This window comes from Podarcis erhardii, assembly GCF_964252035.2.
Source record: "Podarcis erhardii genome assembly, chromosome: 2".
Lineage (NCBI taxonomy): Eukaryota > Metazoa > Chordata > Lepidosauria > Squamata > Lacertidae > Podarcis > Podarcis erhardii.
This window is the reverse complement of record NC_138498.1, coordinates 34,653,436-34,675,087: the sequence shown is the minus strand read 5'-3', so window position 1 is coordinate 34,675,087 and position 21,652 is coordinate 34,653,436. Positions and strand designations below refer to the sequence as shown.

Here is a 21,652-nt window from a genome sequence, read left to right as displayed (position 1 = left end):
GAACGTGTGTCCTGCTCCCAGCTGCTGCTAGACTCCAGTTCCCATGTACCCTGACCATCGGACATGACTCCTGCAGCTGATGGGAGCTCAACTACACCTGGAGGGCTATAGGCTTCCCACCCTTGCTGCAAAACATTGAATGAATTTGAAGTAGCGTTTTCTTAATGCGGGAAGGACTCCTGTCCCAACACCGACAGCTTGGTTTCTCTAGGCAAGATGAGGCTTTGGGGTGAAGGCTCTGGATGAGGTGTCTCTGGCTTGCAGGTAGATTTGAAACCCCAGCAGCAGCATCCTCCCCTCCACTTCTATGTCTATAAAGGTAGCATTTTCCCAGCAGGCTACCTGGTGAGCTGGCCCATCAATTACACTTCCAGGACTGCATACATGTGGTGACCCAGCAAGCAGACTCTCAAGGCTGTGGCTGCTCCTTGGAGGCAACTAGCTGGAAAGGTGGTCATGGCAGTCGGTCTGCTGCATGCCCCCACCGAGACCTAACCTGAAAAGTCTGCCCATAGTTATTAATCACCTGCCTGTTGCCGACCTCTGCAGTCCTCTGATCAAAGTTGTGTCAGCCAACCTGCTGGGTGAAGAAGCAAGCTACTTTCCCCAGCTCAATAAATGTAGGTTAAAAACTATCAGAAGGCTTTTGCAGAAACACAGATTCTGAAACTAACTTCCAATGGGCAGTATATTCACAAGCACCCTGGGGAAAAATGTGGTTTGGCAAGCCAGTTTTGAACATATGAAGCTGCCTTGTAGTGTGTCCATCCATATTGTCATCTGTTTATTTATTGGAAACATTTCTATGCAATATTTAAAGGTAAAGACCTTCTCTGTGAAATGAAACAAAAAAATGCAATTAAGGAAAATGACAGCATTCAAATATTTCAAATTTCAATAAAGAGTAACCTAGTTTTTTTCTACTCTGACCGGCAATAACTAAGGCTGTCTTTTTCAATCTGGTGCCCTCCAGCTGGTGCTGGACTCCACCTCCCATCAGCCCCAGAGAGTGTGGGCAGTGGTCGGGGATGATGGGAGCTAGAGTGCCACAACATCTGGAAGGCCCCAGAGTTGGGGAAGGCCAAGGCCTCTCTTAGCCTGATTACTTGTTACCTTTTAGCTGGAGACGGTTAGGATTTGGACCTGAAACCTTCAGGGAAACCCCATTCTCTCCCAGTGAGCATTGCCCACTATGTGTTGTTGGCTGAATTGTCCTACCAGGCAGAAAAGTGTTGTCCCCATGCTTGCTTTTCTGGGGTTTGTAACCAGGTGCAGAAATGTGGCAAGATTCTATTTCCCTGTCACCAGTTGGAATTAAGCAGATGGCCTGTGCGCCAAGTTGCCATGTGGGGAATGCTCACCTGCATCCACGGCCTGAGATCAAGTGATGTTGCTGGTGGTGGCAGCAGCCACAGCAGTGGAGCACCCCCTTCCTTCCCTGTCCTTTTGAGCAGAGAGGAGGTGAGGACAATTCCCTTGGAGATCAGATCAGTACAAAAGGAACGAGTGAGGTGCCGACACTCTGATGTGTCTGGCTCTGACGTGCAAACTGGCTGTGAGCAAGTGAGACTTCAGCTATCATTTCCAGCAACAACAAGTACAATCTTTTAAGCAAGTCTAGTTTTAAGGTGGAACCTAAGGGTTGTTGTTTTTTGTTTTACCAGGCCTGTATCAAATGCTTTCTTGTCAGAGCCAGAACCCCTAATCTTTCCTCTCTTTTCCTGGAGTGGTCTCTGACTGGATGTTTTTTCCAGACTGTTTAGAAGACTGCTCATCTCCCCGCATCGCACTGTGGTGTGCAGAGTTTCCCAGACGTGATTAGCATTTTTCCTAGTGCTAAGGATAGCATGTCCCCTTCCTTAGGAGTTGAGCAAAGATTGCCAGACACTCTATTTCCCCCTCTGCCCACTTCCTCTTGAGCTAGGAGGCATCCCCTCCAAGAAGCTTCTTGTAATCAGTTACTCCTCCCTCCCTTCCTCCCTGCCTGCTGTCACCTCTCCCTCTTGCATGCATGTGACCCCCCCAACCTTTAAGAAGGAAAAGGATTGCACATACTCAAGGGTGAAGGAACATTTCTGCAGACGGGACTTCAGCAAATTTGCAAAAAAACTGTCTGCTGTTTTTTCTTTGGGGCAGTAAGTGGAAATGAGCAGGGCTAGTAGCCCTCATTTGTTGTTGTTGTTTAGTCATGTACAACTCTTCGTGACCCCGTGGACCAGAGCACGGCAGGCACTCCTGTCTTCCACTGCCTCCCGCAGTCTGGTCAGACTCATGCTGGTAGTTTCGAGAACACTGTCCAACCATCTCGTCCTCTGTCGTCCCCTTCTCCTTGTGCCCTTCATCTTTCCCAACATCAGGGTCTTTTCCAGGGAGTCTTCTCTTCTCATGAGGTGGCCAAAGTATTGGAGCCTCAGCCCTCATAGAGATGGGTATTTTGGAATCTGCTTTCTATAACTACCAAACCTAGTTGCATGCCTCTTATCACTCATTCTACCTAGACACCTTGACTATGTGTGCAGCCCAGCTAGGCTGCGTGGGGCTACAGAATGCCACAACCCCACAGGTGCTTAGAGGGCAGTGGCATGGGACGGAACATGCTGACAGCTGTGTACTTCGTGAGAGCATTTGCGTGCAAAGTTAACTTCAGTAATGGCCATCACACACACAAAGAGGAAGAGAGAGAGAGAGAGAGAGAGAGAGAGAGAGAGAGAGAGAGAGAGATGTTTGTGAGATAGGAAAGGTGGGAGCATCAGCCTCTCTTGCCACTGACAAAGTTATGTTGCAAAAATTGTATGATTGGGATGTGGCTGGCTGCCACCTCCAGGTAGACATATGTTTGCTAACACTAGGAACATTATTGACATTTTGGAACTTTTGCAAACAGACATAAATACAAAAGCAGTGTTAATCTTTATAGATGCCGAGAAGGCCTTTGATAATATTTCTTGGAAATTTATGAAGGGAAATTTAAAAGAAATGGGAGTGGGATGGGGGTTTGAGAATGGGATTGATGCAATATATTCAGAACAAAAGGCTAAATTGATAGTTAACAATGTGGTTACAGAAGAGTTCAAAATTGAAAAAGGAACACGACAAGGCTGCCTGATCTCCCCTCTGTTATTTATTTCGGTTCTGGAAGTGCTCTTGAATATGATCAGAGGGGACCGGTTGGTGGAAGGGATTCAGGTTGGAGCGAAACAATATAAACTTAAAGCCTTTGCAGATGACCTAGTTTTGACTTTGCAGGAGCCAGAATCTAGTACAAAAAGAGTATTGCAACTGATACAAGACTTTGGTCGGGTGGCGGGATTTAAACTAAATAAACAGAAAACTAAGGTGTTGGGGAAAAATTTGACAGATACAGAGTCAGAACGGTTTCAGAGAGAAACAGAACTAACTGTGGTTAAAAAAGTAAAGTACCTAGGGGTAAATATAACAGCAAAAAATCTGAGTCTATTTAAGGATAACTATGAAAAATGTTGGTCTGAAATTAAGAGAGACTTGGACAGTTGGACAAAATTGAAGCTTTCTTTGTTAGGCCGAATTGCTGCTATTAAGATGAATGTATTGCCAAAAATGTTGTTTTTGTTTCAAACATTACAGATTGTGGACAAGACGGAGTGCTTCCGGAAGTGGCAGAGAGACATTTCTAAATTTGTCTGGCAGGGCAAAAAGCCCAGAATTAAGTTTAAGATATTAACTGATGAGAAAGAAAGAGGGGGCTTTGCCCTGCCAGACTTAAAGCTGTACTATGAAGCCACAGCTTTCTGCTGGCTAAAAGACTGGCTACTTCTCGAGGACACTGACGTACTGGATCTGGAAGGTTTTAACAATGCTTTTGGTTGGCATGCATACTTATGGTATGACAAAGTTAAGATCAATAAGGCCTTTAAGAACCATATTGTCAGGAAAGCAGTATTTAATGTCTGGACAAAATACAAAGACTTATTGGAAAATAAAACTCCAAGGTGGCTTTCACCTCTGGAAGCTAAGACCCGAAAAAGACCCAATATGGAGGCCAAATGGCCAAAATATTGGGAAATACTAGAAAAAGATGGAGACAATTGGAAATTGCAGAGTTTGGATAAATTAAAGGACAAAGTGCGAGACTGGTTACACTACGCTCAGATTAAAGAAATCTTTAAAAATGATAAAAAGTTAGGGTTCCAGGTGGAGAAATCGAAATTGGAAACAGAACTGTTAGAACCAAAGACTAAGGTACTTTCAAGAATGTATAACTTGCTGTTAAAATGGAATACACAAGACGAAATGGTTAAATCAGCTATGATAAAGTGGGCACAGGACATTGGGTACAATATCATGCTTGAGGACTGGGAAAGGTTTTGGGCCATTGGGATGAACTTCACTGCATGTAATGCTTTGAAGGAAAATGTAATGAAAATGATATATAGATGGTACATGACCCCAGTTAAACTTGCTAAGATATACCATTTGTCTGATAATAAATGTTGGAAATGTAAAGAAAATGAGGGAACATTCTTTCACCTCTGGTGGACTTGCCCTAGGGTGAAGGCCTTCTGGGAAATGATATATATAATGAGCTTAAAAAGGTATTTAAGTATACCTTCACCAAGAAACCAGAGGCCTTCCTTCTGGGCATTGTCGGCCAGAAGGTGTTAAAGAAGGACTGAACATTTTTCATGTATGCAACAACGGCAGCAAGGATACTCATTGCTAAAAACTGGAAGACTCAAGAACTACCCACACTGGAAGAGTGGTAGATGCAACTGATGGACTATATGGAACTAGCCGAGATGACTGGCAGAATCCGAGACCTGGGAGAGGAGAGAGTCGAAGAAGACTGGAAGAAAATCAAGATTTACTTAAAAAAATACTGTAATTTGGTTGAATGCTAAGAAAGGATGCTAGATCATAAATAATTGTGCACCACTAAATTAGTGAGAATTAAGATGATAAGTAAATTTGAGGAAAAATTATAAACCTTTTGGAGAATTTATAGATTATATTTAAATGAATTTGACATAAGAGTGTAAACAAGATGATAAATTGCTGGCAAGAATTGGCAATGATGCAAATGGGAGCGGGAGGCGCGAGGAAGTCCAAAGATGTTATGAAAAGATGTTATGATATATGTTATACTGTTTTTTATTTTTGCATTCATGTTTGAAAAATCCAAATAAAATATTATATAAAAAAAAACAAAAAACAAATGACTGGGTTCTAGCCCCTCTGAGAAAAGAGTGATGGAGCCAGTCGCTATAGTGTTACTCTGAGTAAACAGGGAAGGAGTCAGGGAGTTAGGCAGAGATCACCCTCACGCTTAAGAGATCATTGGAGAGCCCCAGCATGGCCACAATGCAGGAGGCAAAGGACTACTAAGCATGTCCTATGTGTGTGTTTTTAATATATCCTTCTTTCAGTGGAGAAGAACCAATGGATCCCTATACCAAGCTCTGCTGCAAAGGCTTTTGCATTGATATTCTAAAGAAGCTGGCCAAGACAGTGAAGTTCTCCTATGACCTCTACCTGGTGACAAATGGGAAACATGGGAAAATAGTTGATGGCTTCTGGAATGGCATGATCGGAGAGGTAAGGAAATACGCGAAGGTTGCATTTTCCTAGGAAAGTCTCTGCAACACCTGTATAGCGAGTAACAGAGAAGTCATCGGATGTGCAAGATCTGGGACTCTACTGATGCCTCTGTTAGAGTACTGTTTCCCAGACTCATTTTTGGACAACAACTCCCATCATCCCTAGCTAGTAAGACCAGTAGTCAGGGAAGATGGGAATTGTAGTCCGAAAACACCTGGAGACCCAAGTTTGAGGAAAAAACTGTGTTAAAATGAGAATGGATATAGAGTTGGATCAATCCTTCTTCCCAGAGAATTTTAGGAATTGTAGCTGTTGGAGGGGAATAGGGGTCTCCTAGCAGCTCCCAGCATGCTTAACAAATTACGGCTCCCAGAAGGACTGTTTCAAGTGGTATTATAGTGCTGTAATGTCTGGTGTGAATGTGGCCTCTGTACATCATTTGTTAGAAAAGTTTGTTCCATGGGTTCAGTTTACATTTCTCTAGCTGTTGATCATACATTTTAAACCCCGTCCGTATTTAGATGCCATTTGCAGCATGGATGTTAACAGCCACATTCAGAAAAATCACATGGTGCAGTCCTCCCAGGACTGTTCCTATTCACAATACAAACTGGGGTGGGGAGAGCTATAAGACAGAGCTATTCTGCCTGGCTTTCAATTTGAATTTAGCCTGATCTTTTATTCCCCTTCCTTTCCTCCCCCTCCCCTTTTTATGAAGATTACCCATTCTGGGATCCCACAGCTAATTCTCCCCCGGTCTCCTCGCTGGCCCAAATAGGTCTAATTTAGCCAGCTAGTCCTGGTGATCATCTAATGTTTATTGGATAGATTTTCCCCCTAAATTGATTTTTGAATTCTGAATTTATTGTCATTCACGTTTTCTACTGTATTTCATGCTGTTTTTTCTTGCATCAATTAAGTGTTTTAAATTTGTTGTTAGCCGCCCTGAGCCCGGTTTTCTGAACTGGGAAGGGCGGGGTATAAATAAAAAATTATTTATTTATTTGTATTATATGTAGGAACACTTATATCACAAATGTCCTGTGAAACAGGAAGGAAGGTTCTAGCCTCCCCTTCTTCCTTATGCCCTTTGTGTGCGGCAGGAGATCTCCAGGTAGAGCAGAAATCAAACGTACAGCTTGGCCAGTGCTGCCATGTCAGAATTTGCAACCAGGGGAGAGTCAGTTTTATCTGACCTGTTAGAAAAGGGATGGAAAAATATTGACACATTACACCAGGCACAGCTTTGGTGTGCTCCAGCTGCTTTGGATCAGCCTGGTAAGGAGCCATAAATCCATCTGAACTGGCTGAGTCACCAGAGCAGCACTAAGTGGCCACTGTGTGTGCTGGCAAATACAGCTAAGCAGCCCTAAGAGGGGGGGAGGGCAGTCATTGGCAGCAATGAAATTGGGAGTGGGGTATTAGGCATGCAGCCCCGAATTCTAGCTTGAACGCTCGCTGTTTCTCCATAAGTAGAAACTATTCTCGCTCCAGGATTCCAGCTATTAAAATTTTCCACTAGAGAAAATGGGACAAGACTTCAGAAGAACCGGGAAGCGCCTGTGATATGAAGCTGCCTCAGAAACTCATGGCGGGAACAGTTTTTCAAGCGAATCTTTCTGAACTTTCAGTGTTGCTAGCTATGGGTATTGTTAGACTTGAGGGGTTTAAGATGCAGTGGGAAAAACGAAACAAAACAAACAATTACAGCTTGGCAGATACTCATGTTAGAATATTTACAACTAGCAAAACTGATGGGAAGAGTTAGAGGAGTATTGAACCAGAAAATATTTGGAGAATATTTAAGGATTATATAAGATCATATTGTACCAACCACACCATATTAGCAGAACTTGAGTGATACTTGTAAACACAACAAATACTGTTTGTGGAGTTGTTGTTTAGTCGTTTAGTCGTGTCTGACTCTACGTGACCCCATGAACCAGAGAACGCCAGGCACTTCTGTCTTCCACTGCCTCCCGCAGTTTGGTCAAACTCATGTTGGTAGCTTCGAGAACACTATCCAACCATCTCATCCTCTGTCGTCCCCTTCTCCTTGTGCCTTCCATCTTTCCCAACATCAGAGTCTTTTCCAGGGAGTCTTCTCTTCTCATGAGGTGGCCAAAGTGTTGGAGCCTCAGCTTCAGGATCTGTCCTTCCAGTGAGCACTCAGGGCTGATTTCCTTAAGAATGGATAGGTTTGATCTTCTTGCAGTCCATGGGACTCTCGAGAGTCTCCTCCAGCACCATAATTCAAAAGCATCAATTCTTCGGCGATCAGCCTTCTTTATGGTCCAGCTCTCACTTCCATTTGTGGAGTAGATGGGAACAATATTAAAGAATATGAAACTGTGCAGAAAAAATGACAGTATAAACAGTACAATGAGAATGATTGGAAGACTCGTTTTGTCAGAAGTCTTTTTTATTTAAGTGTTTATTTAAGTATTAGAAAGGTTTTTTATGCACGTAAATCTGCTTTTTCTGCTTTCTTTTTTCTGTGTTTTCTTTTTTCTTAATTGTTTTTTCTTTAATTTTCTTTTTGTAGTATGAGATTGTAAATTCTTTCTGAATTCTTCGTATATGTGTGTAATTTAAATTAATAAAGATTTTTTTTTTTTAAAAGATGCAGTGGGGTGGGGAGGAACCTCCACAAGGTATTGAATTTAGCAAGTTGTGGCATAATGTTGCTGGCCCTATTCAGCCTCTTCTCAAGCCTTGCCTTTTGGGGTGGGCCAAGAAGGAAGGAGGATCGGTGGCAGCAGCATCACCAGCACGGACCGTGTGCAAAAGGGGGAGGAGCCAGTTGAGGCAGAGCCGGCCCTACCATGCCACAAGGGGGAAGTGGCCCTGCTTAAGGTGTCCCCCCGTGGGAGGATAGATGAAGGCAGGGTGTGCAAACGATACAGTGAGGCTTTCTTATTGGCTGCAGTTGTGGAGGGTCTCCATTTGAACTCCAGACTGAGAAATGTCTTAGGCTGCCACTGTCTTTTGCTGAGGGAGGAAAGGATTACTGCTCAGGCAAGTTGCAGATTATAGCAGGGTCCACACTTAAGACTGAATTGAAGGTTGCAGGTTCAATTGTTGTAGATCCTGAACTTTTGAATTGGCAAAGAATTTTCATCCCGCCTTAACTACCCCAGCCCTGCATTTACAGCCTCATTTCCTCACTGCCACTATTTGGCTCTAATGCTTTCTTTGCCTTAGGTCTTTCTCCATCATCAACATCATCGCCTGTTGCAGGCATAGTGTGTGCTGTGAATGTGAGTCTCTGTGCTGCGAGAGTTTGGGGTCATGTCATTCATTCATTCACAGGGCTATTACTGACTCACCCGCAGTTAGCTGCCCCCTCTGACCTGACTCCCCACCAGCTCCCCTGGTTCTGGGGAGAAGCATCTGAGCCTGGTCGAAAGGATCCCTACACTAAGTGGTCTCGAGAGCGGAGGCTGTGCAGGCGGGGAGTACAAAGAACCTTTATATAGCCACAGCAATGTCATTTCTCCTGCCTAGCTCGCAAGAGTGGAACAAAGCATAATCAGATGTTCCCAAGGCAGACAGAGCAATATTAAAGACAAGATGATATTTCTGACAGGAAGGGGAGAAGAACAGTGCACCTGACATTCATATAAAAATGCTGTGCAAATAGAAGATTGGTGTCTTGGGAGGAAGGGTGCGCACTGCCAACTTACTATGGGCCATGAGGACAAGGAGCCAACGCAGACAATGCTAGGCATTTTGCACGTGGAAATCTGCCATATTTGGGAGGCATCTATGTTAGAACCATTCCCCCTTATTCTTTAGTTTCCTATAGCCAATAGTGTGTTTGTGTGATCTGTCTGTTGCCCTGTCCCAGCCCCTGCCAACCCAGCAGTTCGAAAGCACACCAGTGCAAGTAGATGAATAGGTACCACTACGGCGGGAAGGTAAACAGCATTTCCGTGTGCTCTGGCTTCCGTCACGGTGTTCCATTGTGCCAGAAGCGGTTTAGTCATGCTGGCCACATGACCTGGAAAGCTGTCTGTGGACAAACACCGGCTCCCTCGGCCTGGAAGCGAGATGAGTGCCACAACCCCATAGTCGCCTTTGACTGGACTTAACCGTCCAGGGGTCCTTTACCTTTACCACTAGTACATTCATGCAGATAGGTTGTCCAGGGAGCAATTCTATATACATTTCCTTATGGCAGTGGTTCTCAACCTGTGGGTCCCAGATGTTGTTGGACTACAACTCCCATCATTCCTAGCCAGCATGACCAGTCGTCAGGGATGATGGGAGTTGTAGTCCAACAACGTCTGGGGACCCACAGGTTGAGAACCACTGCCTTAGGGTAAGTCCCACTGTGTTCAGTGAGGCTTACTCCTATAGCAAGCTGCCTTATCTGTGTCAGACCATTGGTCCATCTAGTTCAGTGACTGACAGTGGTTCTCCAAGGTGATTTCAGGCAGGCTTCTTTGCCAGCCCTACTTGGAGAGCCAATAGGGATTTAACCTGGGATATTTTGCATGCAAAGCGGATGATACCACTGAGCTATGGCCCTTGTCAGACATGTGTGTATAAGGTTGCAGCCTCTTCTGCTTGTTAGAGATGCATCACAAGATAGGGAAAGGATCAATGAGTTCAAGATGCTCTGCTCAGTTTGTGTGCAGCTGGCTCTGCTGTGGTGTTTTGTGTGCGCGTGGTGGTGGGGATTTATTCCTGTCGTTTCATTCTTTTCTAGGTGTATTACAAGCGAGCAGACATGGCCATTGGGTCCCTCACCATCAATGAGGAGCGCTCACAAATTGTGGATTTCTCTGTGCCCTTTGTGGAGACTGGCATCAGCGTCATGGTAGCAAGAAGCAATGGGACCGTCTCGCCTTCTGCTTTTCTAGGTATGAGCTAATGCCGATAGCACTGAATAAGAGGGACTTGCTGTAAGTTGTTGCTGCAGAATGGGGTGCCCTTGTTCACTGTTTCAGCCAGCGATGCCTTTTGACATCATATTCTGTTCCTTTCTCTCTCTCCCCCCGCCACCCACAAGTGTCCTGTAGCCACTGAACATACTCGTTCTTCATTTGGCTTTGAGGTGCTGGTGGTGGTGGAGTCCCGTCCCGTCCCCGTCCCCTCCAAGTTTATTTTTAAAGATGTCTTGTGCTTCTATAAACCTCAGTGCCCCCCGCTCCATGCTTCTATTGCCTCCTCCCTGTGTGCAGATGATGCTGTTTTGGCTGTACAGTAGAACCTCTACTTACAACTGCCTCTACTTGGGCCCAATCCAAGTTGTGACTGCAGCAAACCTGGAAGTAAATACTGGGTTTGCCGCGATTTGCGCATGCGCAGAAGCAGCTGCCACCGTCTGCACAGGAGCGTGCTGCCGCCAAATGCACCTGTGCACAACGGCACTTCTACCAGCGACCCGGATCGACTTACGGATGGACCTCCGGAACTGATTACGTCTGTAAGTAGAGGTTCCACTGTATAAGGATTGGCCCTCACCTCCGATCATCACAAATAGATGAGAGGGTTTGCTGATAATGTGTGCTAGGGAGAATTGAGCACTTTTATAACTGCCTAGATATTTGGAGTGCTAACATTCAATTGTGACTGTGCATAATGCTACCCGATTTCAATTTTCAAGCTGAAAACTATGATTTGTGGTAGAATAGAAATACTTCCAAAAGGAACACTTCGCATGACCGGTCGATTTCATAACATTGTTTGGTGTTGTTTCCCTTGGTTAATGTTGAATCTAAGCTGTTTTTTCATTGGCTGATTGTGGAAGCGGTGATATGGGTGATTCCCAACAGTTGGGGAGCATGTAATGAACATGTAATGAGTGACATCAAACGATAAATTGCTAATGAGATGATGCAACCGAGGGCAGGTAAAGGTTGTGGAGGGAGTGGAGAAGAAGAGAGGACAATGTAAATTGTAAAAGAATGGAGCCTCAACTTCAAAAAGAGAGGCGTTTATCGTTTCAAAAGTTCTTATAAAATGCTGTGCAGCTTTGCCTTGAACCAGAAAATTGGGCAACCAATTAAGAGATTAATGAATTGGGCTGATACAAACAGGAAAGAACTGAGAGAACAGAGGCTGTGGGTGACCTGGGAAGATCTTGTCATAAAGTGATAGCTTGAGAAGTTAAGGTGAGCAGTAGGTAAAAGAACAATGAGCATGAAATAATGTGTTGCTTTGGGAACTGACAGGAAAAGTCACATGTTTGGAAATGCTAAAGGGAAAGGGTATCAAGGAAGGTTGGCAGCAAAGAGATACCATCAGATGTACAGTTGCCAGCGATTCCCCTTCCAACACCAAGGAAATATAGCAGGGCTCGGAAGAGGCTGAGCTGTCAAGATATATGATATTAATTACACCCCCTTATCTATTAACATGAGTTTATTCCATCAGTGGAGGAAACTAGCTTAGTCTGGCATGATTTGTTCTTAACAAATTCATGCTGATCTCTGGTAATCACCCTGTGTTGTCCTAGAGTCCTAGAGATGTATTGCTTCATTATCTGTTCTGATATGTTTCCAGAGACTTAAAGTGCCAATACATCCTCTCGTGTCCCTTTCATTTCTTTTGGAAAAATTTGACCTTTTCCCAGTGGAGTCTCATTCACCTTTCAAAATCTGCCGATAGACCAGAGTTCTCCAGAGAGATTGTAGAAACTTCATTGTGAGCTTCTCAAAGGCCCTCAGCAACATTTGACACACACACCCCAGCTCCCACACTGCCTTCCCAAAGCCAGGTAAACAAGGCGCTGGGCTTTGGGAAGAAGGCATGAGGGCTCTGACATGGTCCTAGATCTCTCCCACCAACCTCCCAAAGCCTAGTTAGTGATCTCCCAGATTTGGGAAGGAGGTGGGAGGGCTCTAGGATCCTGTCAGAGCCTTGCAACCCCTTCCCAAAGCCTGGTGCCTCACTTAGTCAGCTTTAGAAAGGCAGTGCAAGGGTGTGTTTCAAATTTGGGCCTTGTGGTGTGTGGCCTGCAGGTTCTGTGTTGAAGTGTTCTTGCGGCTCACTTGATATGAAAAGTTGGGCTGCCCAGCTGCAGAGCAAAGCAGTAAAGCAAGTTCATCAACAGTTTTATAGTGTACTCAGTGCTTCTTGGATGAAATGTACTGTAGGATAAAAATTTATTGCTCTAATGATGTCTCCTGACTGATGGGCGCTCTGTTGATGCATTGCTACCAAATGCATCAATTACTTGGCGGCGTCCATAGAGTAGTTTGGGACAGATACAGTGTGGGAGGCGGCACTTAAGTTTTAAACTTGCGTTTTGGATTAGCAGCGTTAAGAGTTCATTTCCTACTTAAAGTATCAATTTTTTTATCATGGGCCAATTAGCTTGCTAGCACTCTCCTCTGGCAAGCTCTTTCATCTGTTTAGTGCTGGATAGCTTGAGAATTGTGCTGAAGCCAGCCGTATAGCTTCAATTTATACTGCACCCGTGGTTCCCAGAATCTCCCGTGTCCTTCCTTTTGTTTATTGTGGTCTAAATTCCTTGCATCATCCCCACACTGTAGAAAGTCTAGCATAATACGGTCTCTGCATATTAAACATAGCAGCCCTTGGTGGTGGCGACTCTTTTATTGGGTAATTTGCTTGCAACCCCTGTTTACAAGGATGTGGATGTATTGTTATGGCTGCTAGCCAGCCATTCCTTTGTCGGGGAGATGGCTGGTTAATAGCCTAGGATAGCTGGTAGTTGTCTTTTAATGGGAGCTAATCATTAGGCAGACTCTTGATGTAGAGATCTCTCCAAAAAAGTTTCAAATAGAGGATGGCTTGGAAAGTGAAGTTATCTCCCTTCCTGCAGCCAAAGCTGGTGTAAGGTGCATGTGTGTAGCGAGATAGAGGCAGTATGCATGGAATTGCAATTGTCTTTCCATATGCCAGGCAGTGGTCTAAACCACTGAGCCTTTTGGGCTTGCCAATCAGAAGGTCGGCAGTTCAAATCCCTGCAATGGAGTGAGCTCCCGTTGCTCTGTTCCAGCTCCTGCCAACCTAGCAGTTTGAAAGCACGCCAGTGCAAGTAGATAAACAGGTACCACTACGGCAGGGAGGTAAACAATGTCTCCGTGCGCTCTGGTTTCCATCACGGTGTTCTGTTGTGCCAGAAGCGGTTTAGTCATGCTGGCCACATGACCCAGAAAATTGTCTGTGGACCAACGCTGGCTCCCTTGGCCTGAAAGCAAGTTGAGCACTGCATCCCATAGTTGCCTTTGACTGGACTTAACCGTCCAGGGGTCCTATACCTTTTACCTTTTGACTATGTTCCTGCGTCTGTCTAGATTACACTGTGTTCCCCCCATGTTAGTAGCCGCAATGTAACTCAGTGGTCAGGGAAGGAGCAGGCCATTTGTTTACTTTTCCTCCCAATCAGATTTGTTTGTTTGTGTGTGTTTAATCACTTTTTTAAAAATGCTCCTGCTCAATTACTTCAGTAATATCAAATAATCTTTTGAAGCATTTTAAAGTCAAATAGAGGGGAAGAGGCGTAAAAATGGTAGCAGTACCACAGCAATAGAGTTCTGATTGCACAAAAGGATGGGTACCTTTGTAGGTGCGCTTGAACACATCATAGGCTCATTTGAAACAGCGGCTGCACATACACAATGATGATGATGATAATTTTACTATTTGTATTCCGCCCATCTGACTGGGTTGCCCCAGCCACTCTGTGCAACTTCTAGCATATACAGAAACATAATAAAACATAGAGATATTAAAAACTCCCCTATACAGTGGTACCTTGTGTTAAGAACTTAATTCATTCCGGAGGTCTGTTCTTAACCTGAAACTGTTCTTAACCTGAAGCACCACTTTAGCTAATGGGGTCTGCCACTGCACCGCTGTCGTGCGATTTCTGTTCTCATCCTGAAGCAAAGTTCTTAACTTGAGGTACTATTTCTGGGTTAGCGGAGTCTGTAACCTGAAGCGTCTGTAACCTGAAGCGTCTGTAACCCGAAGTACGACTATACCATACATCTAAAACAGGTGACTTCCTTGAAGAATGATGGGAAATGGTAGCTTACGGTACTTTTTACCACCTTTGGTGGACCTGCCCGAAGATTAAAGCTTTTTGGGAAATGATCTATAATGAAATTAAGAAAGTCCTTAAGTGGACCTTTCCTAAGAAACCTGAGGCTTTTCTCTTGGGCATGGTTGGCCAATTGGTGTTAAAGAGAGACAGGATTTTTTTTATGTATGCTACCACAGCAGCAAGAATTCTTCTGGCAAAGTATTGGAAGATGCAAGAACTACCTACTCTGGAAGAATGGCAAACAAAGGTGACGGACTTTATGGGACTGGCTGAGATGACTGGCAGAATCCGCGACCAGGGGAAGGAGACAGTGGAAGAGGACTGGAAGAAATTTAAAATATATCTTAAAAACTGTTGTAAAATTGAGGAGTGTTAAGATGTCAAGGGGTAATAAGCAGAGAATTACAGCTGTAATTAACAAATTAAAGAAAACTTAATGAAAGGGAATTATAGATAAATTGACTAAAGGGTTGCTAAAGAATCGTAAAACAAGGATGCAGTGATGGGGAGGTATGGGGAAGTCGAAGGAAAGAAGGTGCATGAAAATAAGATTATGAAGTTATACATGTTTAAATGTTTTGTATGTTTTTGCTTTGTGTTTCGCTTGTCTTTATTATGTGTTTGGAAAATGAATAAAAATTATTATAAAAAAAAGGAAATGGTAGCTTACACCTCACAGAGCTACAGTCCCCCAGCACCCTCAACAAACTACAGTCCCAGGGTTCTTTGGGGAATGTCATGTGCTTTAAATGTATGGTGTGTGTGCAGCCAATGAAGTGCAGGTCCCTTGGGCAGGGGCGGAGCCTGCTGCCACATGGTCACCTCCGTGAGTTGTGTTGTTTATCCATGGGTGTGTCGTAGCTGAAAAGGGCTTTCTCCTTTTCCCACTTGGGAGTTGAAAGATATGGACAAAACCAGACGCTTTGGTTCTATCTTGTTATATCGCGGAATTTATTGTTTGCCCTCGAAGGAAGGGATGCATTTCCTTCCACTCTACGGAGCTCCCTTGGAAACGAATTGCTCAGTGCCAGGTGAGGACACTGGCTTCTCATAGGCTCCCATTAAAGCCCCTCCGAGGCAGGCAGGGCTTCCTGAGAGCTGCCCCTCCTCCTTCCTGTTGTGAAACAAAAGCTGTCACTTCCTTTCTTGTGCTTCTCTGGCACCAACCGTCATCTATGCCGAAAGCTGAAGGCACTAAAATAAACAACAAAATAAACACCAGGGAGGCAGAATTATGGCTGCAATCAGTCGAGGGGGGTCATATCAGGCTCTCTCTTGGAACGGCAAACACATAATTACGGAAACAAAAGGGAATCTTTGTTGAAGATTAGTGAAAACAATATCCATTGGGAAGATAAATTAATGTAGCTATGCATCTGCAAGAGCCTTGCGTGAAATATTACCGTAGCTTTTTAGCTATTTTGAGTGAGCGCTGGCAAATGTTTATGTGCAAGAAAGGTGGTAGCCAGTCTTCCGTCAGTTGCTGGATCTGAAAAAGAGGCACACGTATTACGTTACACGAGTTAGCACCTCGCAGTATGGTGCTGAGCAAGTGAGCTGCATCTTCCGGGCGTGGGGTGGGGGGGATCCAACGTCATGCTGTTGTACTTTGGAAAGCTTTGAAATGCCATCCTCGATGCACAACAGCTGTGTTTTGCCTTTTGACACGGCAAGTGATTGATTGGTCTAGTATTTCAAATAGAAGCTTGTTTAACAGTCGGGGGGAATCTATTACACCTCATGAGAAAGGAGCCGTTTCGCAGAAAGGCAGGCAGTGGCTGATTCCTGGGGAAGTGGAGATTTGTGGAGTCCACTAGAGGATTAAGTGCAAGTTCAGTTTAAAGGAGCATCCAGTACTCCTAGGGAGAAAAGCAGTAGCACATCGATGGAATACGCTTAGCAGGGAGTAAGTGCATTCAGAAATCAAGAGGGTACCATTTTGCCTACTGTTTTACAGGTGGGGATCGCTGCCCAAAGGCACAAGTACTATCAAAAACCCATCTGGCAGGGATTTGGAAAGTTGATAGTATTGACCAACAGATGTGCATTTGCTCAGTGAACCAGCATCATCCCATGGCTCTGAGCAGAGTTCCCTTGTGCCTTCAGTGTGGGTGGAAGCAGCCCATTACATGCCTGGTCCACAACTAGAATATTAAAATGGAATAGAGGCAGGAAGCTGTTTTTTAAGGGCAGTAGTGGCTGGTGGAGTGGAGCAGCATTGCTTACCATTGCAGAGGGTACCGCTGGTAACTGAGATGGGGGAGGCAGTGGGGTGGCTGACATGATGTGGGTGCAGTGCTGGAGCCTGTCCATTTGCTCCAACTTTGCTCCAGCCTCCATGCCAGCTCCCCTCTGGTAGTGACCTCTGCCAGCCTTTACTGCTTAAGGGTAAGCGTGGCATGTAGAAGTACCTTGGGTTAAGTACTTAATTCGTTCCGGAGGGCCGTTCTTAACCTGAAACTGTTCTTAACCTGAGGTTCCACTTTAGCTAATGGGGCCTCCCGCTGCCGCAGCACGATTTCTGTTCTCATCCTGAAGCAAAGTTCTTAACCCGAGGTACTATTTCTGGGTTAGCAGAGTCTGTAACCTGAAGCATATGTAACATGAGGTACCACTGTACCCCACTTTAGAGGAATATGTACTTTATTTTATTTTTTTAAAAAAAGAGGAGAGGGCTTGTCAGAAACCTCTCTCGGAACCTTTTACTTACCGTTCAGAAAAATAAAAGAATCAGACATTTTAAAAATTCCTCTAGGACAAAGACACTTCTCTGATCTGGATTTTTAAAAAACACACACACACACACACACACACACACACACACACACCTGGGAGATTCTACATGCCAGATCCTCTTAGCATCACAGAACAGAGTGGCTGCCTTTTGCATTCACAGTAATTACCTGTGCTATAGTTATCATATAACGTGTGTGTGTGTGTGTGTGTGTGTACCCACACATTTTAGACTGGGAACCTGAAGTGATCATCTCTAAAGCCTTTCAGAAGCCATAGAAATACTGGAGCAACCCAAAACAAAAAAGGCTCTTAAGAATGGGGAGAACATAAAGGCAAGAAGAGGGAGCAACCTGCTCCCATCTAACCATCTGGATGAAGGGCAGGGTGATGGGGGCAAAACTAAGCCCAGAGAAAATTAGGGGCCATTCCTGCTGTTGTTCTTGGATTCCCACCCAGCGCTGCTTGCTTTTCTGGATCTCTTGACTTTCTCATCTGCCTCAACATGCTAATGAAATGCATCTGATGCCATCAGATAAAGTTTTTGTCCTCCTTGACAGGGAAGGACAAGCTGACAAATGGGCCTCGGTTGCTGTATTTTGAGGGCCTGAATTAATCCCATCCTTCAGTCTGCCCTTTAACGCTGGAGCTCTATCTCTCAGTCTGCTGCTGTCATCAGACAACTGCTTGGGCTCTCTGTTTGCTCCTCTCCCCCTCCTCTCCCCCCTGTGTTGCTCTCTTCCTCAGTTTGGTCACGTCCGCACGGCTCCTGCTTAGAGGAAGAGATGTGGTGTCTCAGCACAAGCCAGTCCTCGCAGTACACGCAAGCAGGGGAACCTCGGCCTTGGCTGGCATTCCCCCAACCTCATCCCACACTGAGTGATAACCAAAAGAGCAGCAGAGTATGTGCATCTGGCTTCCTCCACCTCTGACCCTTTAAAAGCAGATTTGCGGGCACCTAGGGCCCTACAGGACGCGGGTGGCACTGTGGGTAAAACCTCAGCGCCTAGGGCTTGCCGATTGCATGGTCGGCGGTTCGAATCCCCGCGGCGGGGTGAGCTCCCGTCTTTTGGAGCCAGCTCCTGCCCACCTAGCAGTTCGAAAGCACCCCTAAGTGCAAGTAGATAAATAGGTACCGCTTTATAGCGGGAAGGTAAACGGCGTTTCCGTGTGCTGCGCTGGTGCCGGCTCGCCAGAGCAGCTTCGTCATGCTGGCCACGTGACCCGGAAGCGTCTCCGGACAGCGCTGGCCCCCGGCCTCTTAAGTGAGATGGGCGCACAACCCTAGAGTTGGACACGACTGGCCCGTACGGGCAGGGGTACCTTTACCTTTACCTTTAGGGCCCTACAGAGGGACACGGGTGGCGCTGTGGGTTAAACCACAGAGCCTAGGACTTGCCAATCAGAAGGTCGGTGGTTCGAATCCCCGCGACGGGGTGAGCTCCCGTTGCTCAGTCCCTGCTCCTGCCAACCTAGCAGTTCGAAAGCACGAAGTGCAAGTAGATAAATAGGTACCACTCCGGCGGGAAGGTAAAGGGCGTTTCTGTGCGCTGCTCTGGTTTGCCAGAAGCGGCTTAGTCATGCTGGCCACATGACCCAGAAGCTGAACGCCGGCTCCCTTGGCCAATAAAGTGAGATGAGCGCCACAACCCCAGAGTTGGCCACAACTGGACCTAATGGTCAGAGGTCCTTTTACCTTTACTAGGGCCCTGCAGATGTTGTTGGACTGTAGCTGCCATCCTCCCTGACCATGCTGGTTGGGGCTGAAGGGAACTTGTTTATTTGCAGATATTTCTATCCTCCAAAATGAAGGGGGGGGATGGTGGTGAAGAGCATAAAATCAACAAGGAAGTTACATTAATAAAAGTTCCAAATGCATCACAGATTAATACATCGGCACAGCTGGATCACCCATCAGAGGAATTCTGAGTGAACAGAGGAGTTTTAAGCAGGTGCCTAAATGTCAGGAGGTGCCTGCCTGCTGTTCATTTGAGAGCACACACCAAAGGGGAGATGCCGCCATTTCAAAGACCCTGGATCTTTGTGGACTTAAGACAAGCCTCAGGAGCAAATGGCACTACAGTGGTACCTCAGGTTAAGAACTTAATTCGTTCTAGAGGTCCGTTCTTAACCTGAAACTGTTCTTAACCTGAGGTACCACTTTAGCTAATGGGGCCTCCCGTGGCCGCCATGCGATTTCTGTTCTTATCCTGAGGTAAAGTTCTTAACCCGAGGTACTATTTCTGGGTTAGGGGAGTCTGTAACCTGAAGTGTCTGTAACCTGAGGTACCACTGTACTAAGGAGTGTCTCTCTCGAGAATTGAGGTGTCCAGGCACAAGGTAACTTGATCCCAAGCTGTTTAGGGCTATATGGTAATAATAAGACCTTAATGACGGCACATTCTGAGGAAGCTCTACAGAGACTTTTCCACCATTTTGCCCAAGCCTGCAGGGAGTTCAGTCTTACCATCAGCCTGATGACCTCCAACATCCTGGGTCTGGAAATCGCCAGTAATAATAATAATAATAATAATAATAATAATAATAATAATAATAATTTTTATTTATATCCCACCCTCCCCAGCCGAAGCCGGGCTCAGGGCGGCTAACAACAATAAAACACTACAAAAGTACAGCACAAACAACACTCTAAAATCATTCATTATAAAATTGCTGACCACACACTCAAGGTGGTAGAAGAGTTTGTCTGCTTGGGTTCCACCCTAACCAGCATCCTCTCCATTGACAGTGAGCTGGACAAGCATATTGGCAGTACAGCTACGGCAATGGCTCACCTCTCCAAAAGGGTATGGGTGAATGTGATACTAATGTCTCATACTGTGATGAAGGTCTGCCAGGCTTGAGTGCTGAACATGCTGCTTCATGGAAGTGAGTTGTGGGCAACTTACAACTTCCAGGAACGATGCCTCAGTGTGCTGCATCAGGAGGATTTTGGGAAGAATAATAATTTTTGTCACTACACCACCTGTGTGCAGTGAAATTAAATGACCCCCCCCAACACACTCAGTCTTGTTCGCGCTCTGTGTGCTTGTCGGAAGTCAATTGCTCCACTATTTTTTTTCCATTCAGCAGCCCAACAGCCCACGGGTAAAAACTGTTCTTTAACCTGCTGGTGCGGCTGACTATATTTCTGTATCTCCTGCCCGAAGAGGTGCTGGCCAGGGTGTGAGTTGTTCCTAAGAATTTTCCTTGCTCTCCCGAGACAGTGGTCTCCCACAATGTCATCTAGTGAACTCCGGGGACAGCCCATGATATCATGTGCTGTATTCACCACCATATCAAATGGCAGGACAGAATTCCAAACAAATATGTGTTCTCCCGAGCCCAGCATGTTCGCACTCCTGTCCCAGTGACATCTACATTGGCTTGGTCATGTCCACAGAATGGAAGATAGCGGGATCCCCAAAGACATGTTCTACAGGGAGCTGGCTTCAGGCACCAAGCCCGTTGGCAGACCAACGCTGTGTTACAAAGATGTCTGCAAACGCGGCATGAAGGCTGGCAACGTCAACCATGGGAATCCCAATCGCAGTGCCTGGAGACGGCCAGTCAGGTCATGCATCCTTACCAGTGACCAGAGGAGGAATGTTTGGTGGGAGGAGCGCAGACAGAAGAAACGGCATGGTGCATCTGCAGGAGCACAACTGGATGCCTTCACCTGCCCCAGCTGCAACAAAACATGTCTCTCCCCTATCGGTCTCTCCAGCCACAGCAGGCGCTGTAACCTTCCAACGAACGGTTGGACTTCACCCCCAAAGGAGCACTCCTCCATTGTCTCCTGAGATAGACAGATGCCAGCAACTTAGTGTTTTTTACCTTGGTGTTTTTGCATCCAGTCACGAGTCCAGTTGCTGCTGCATCGCCACGCCTAATGGGGAGCCTGCGTCTCTCCATATGCTGCTGGACTTTGACTCCCATTGGCAGGGCCAACAGTCGGGGTTGATGGGAGTTGTAGTCCGGTAATCTCTGGAAGGCCACATTTCCCTCACTGCTGACCAAGCACTGATGAAAAAGACATTGAGAACACTGGTTAACCTGTGGCAAAGACACAGGGAAACCATTAATCAAGCCACCTGCATGCACTCACTTCTCTTTTGACTCTCCTGGTGCGCAGAAACAGGTTCTCTCACCCAGGGGCAGAAACAGCTTCTTTCTCCGACTGCAGGTCACAGGCAAAAGTCTTCATTAAACCCATTTTCCAATAACCAGAGCCTGAAAAGCAGGGCAGGGGGAGAGCCGAATCCTACAAAACTTACACGCACAACCCAGGGATGTTGTAGTCCACTGACATCTGGGAGA

General features: G+C 45.7%; 1 protein-coding gene across 2 annotated transcripts in view; it reads left to right on the top strand.

Annotated features, from left to right (window-relative positions):
- GRIN2C (glutamate ionotropic receptor NMDA type subunit 2C) overlaps positions 1 to 21,652 on the top strand; it is a 92,258-nt gene that overhangs the window by 52,430 nt on the left and 18,176 nt on the right. For both annotated transcript variants that reach the window (XM_081850682.1, XM_081850681.1), the window contains exons 6-7: positions 5,403 to 5,571; positions 10,289 to 10,442. In XM_081850682.1, the coding sequence (XP_081706808.1) occupies positions 5,403 to 5,571; positions 10,289 to 10,442 (323 nt within the window). The remainder of the gene's footprint in view (positions 1 to 5,402; positions 5,572 to 10,288; positions 10,443 to 21,652) is intronic.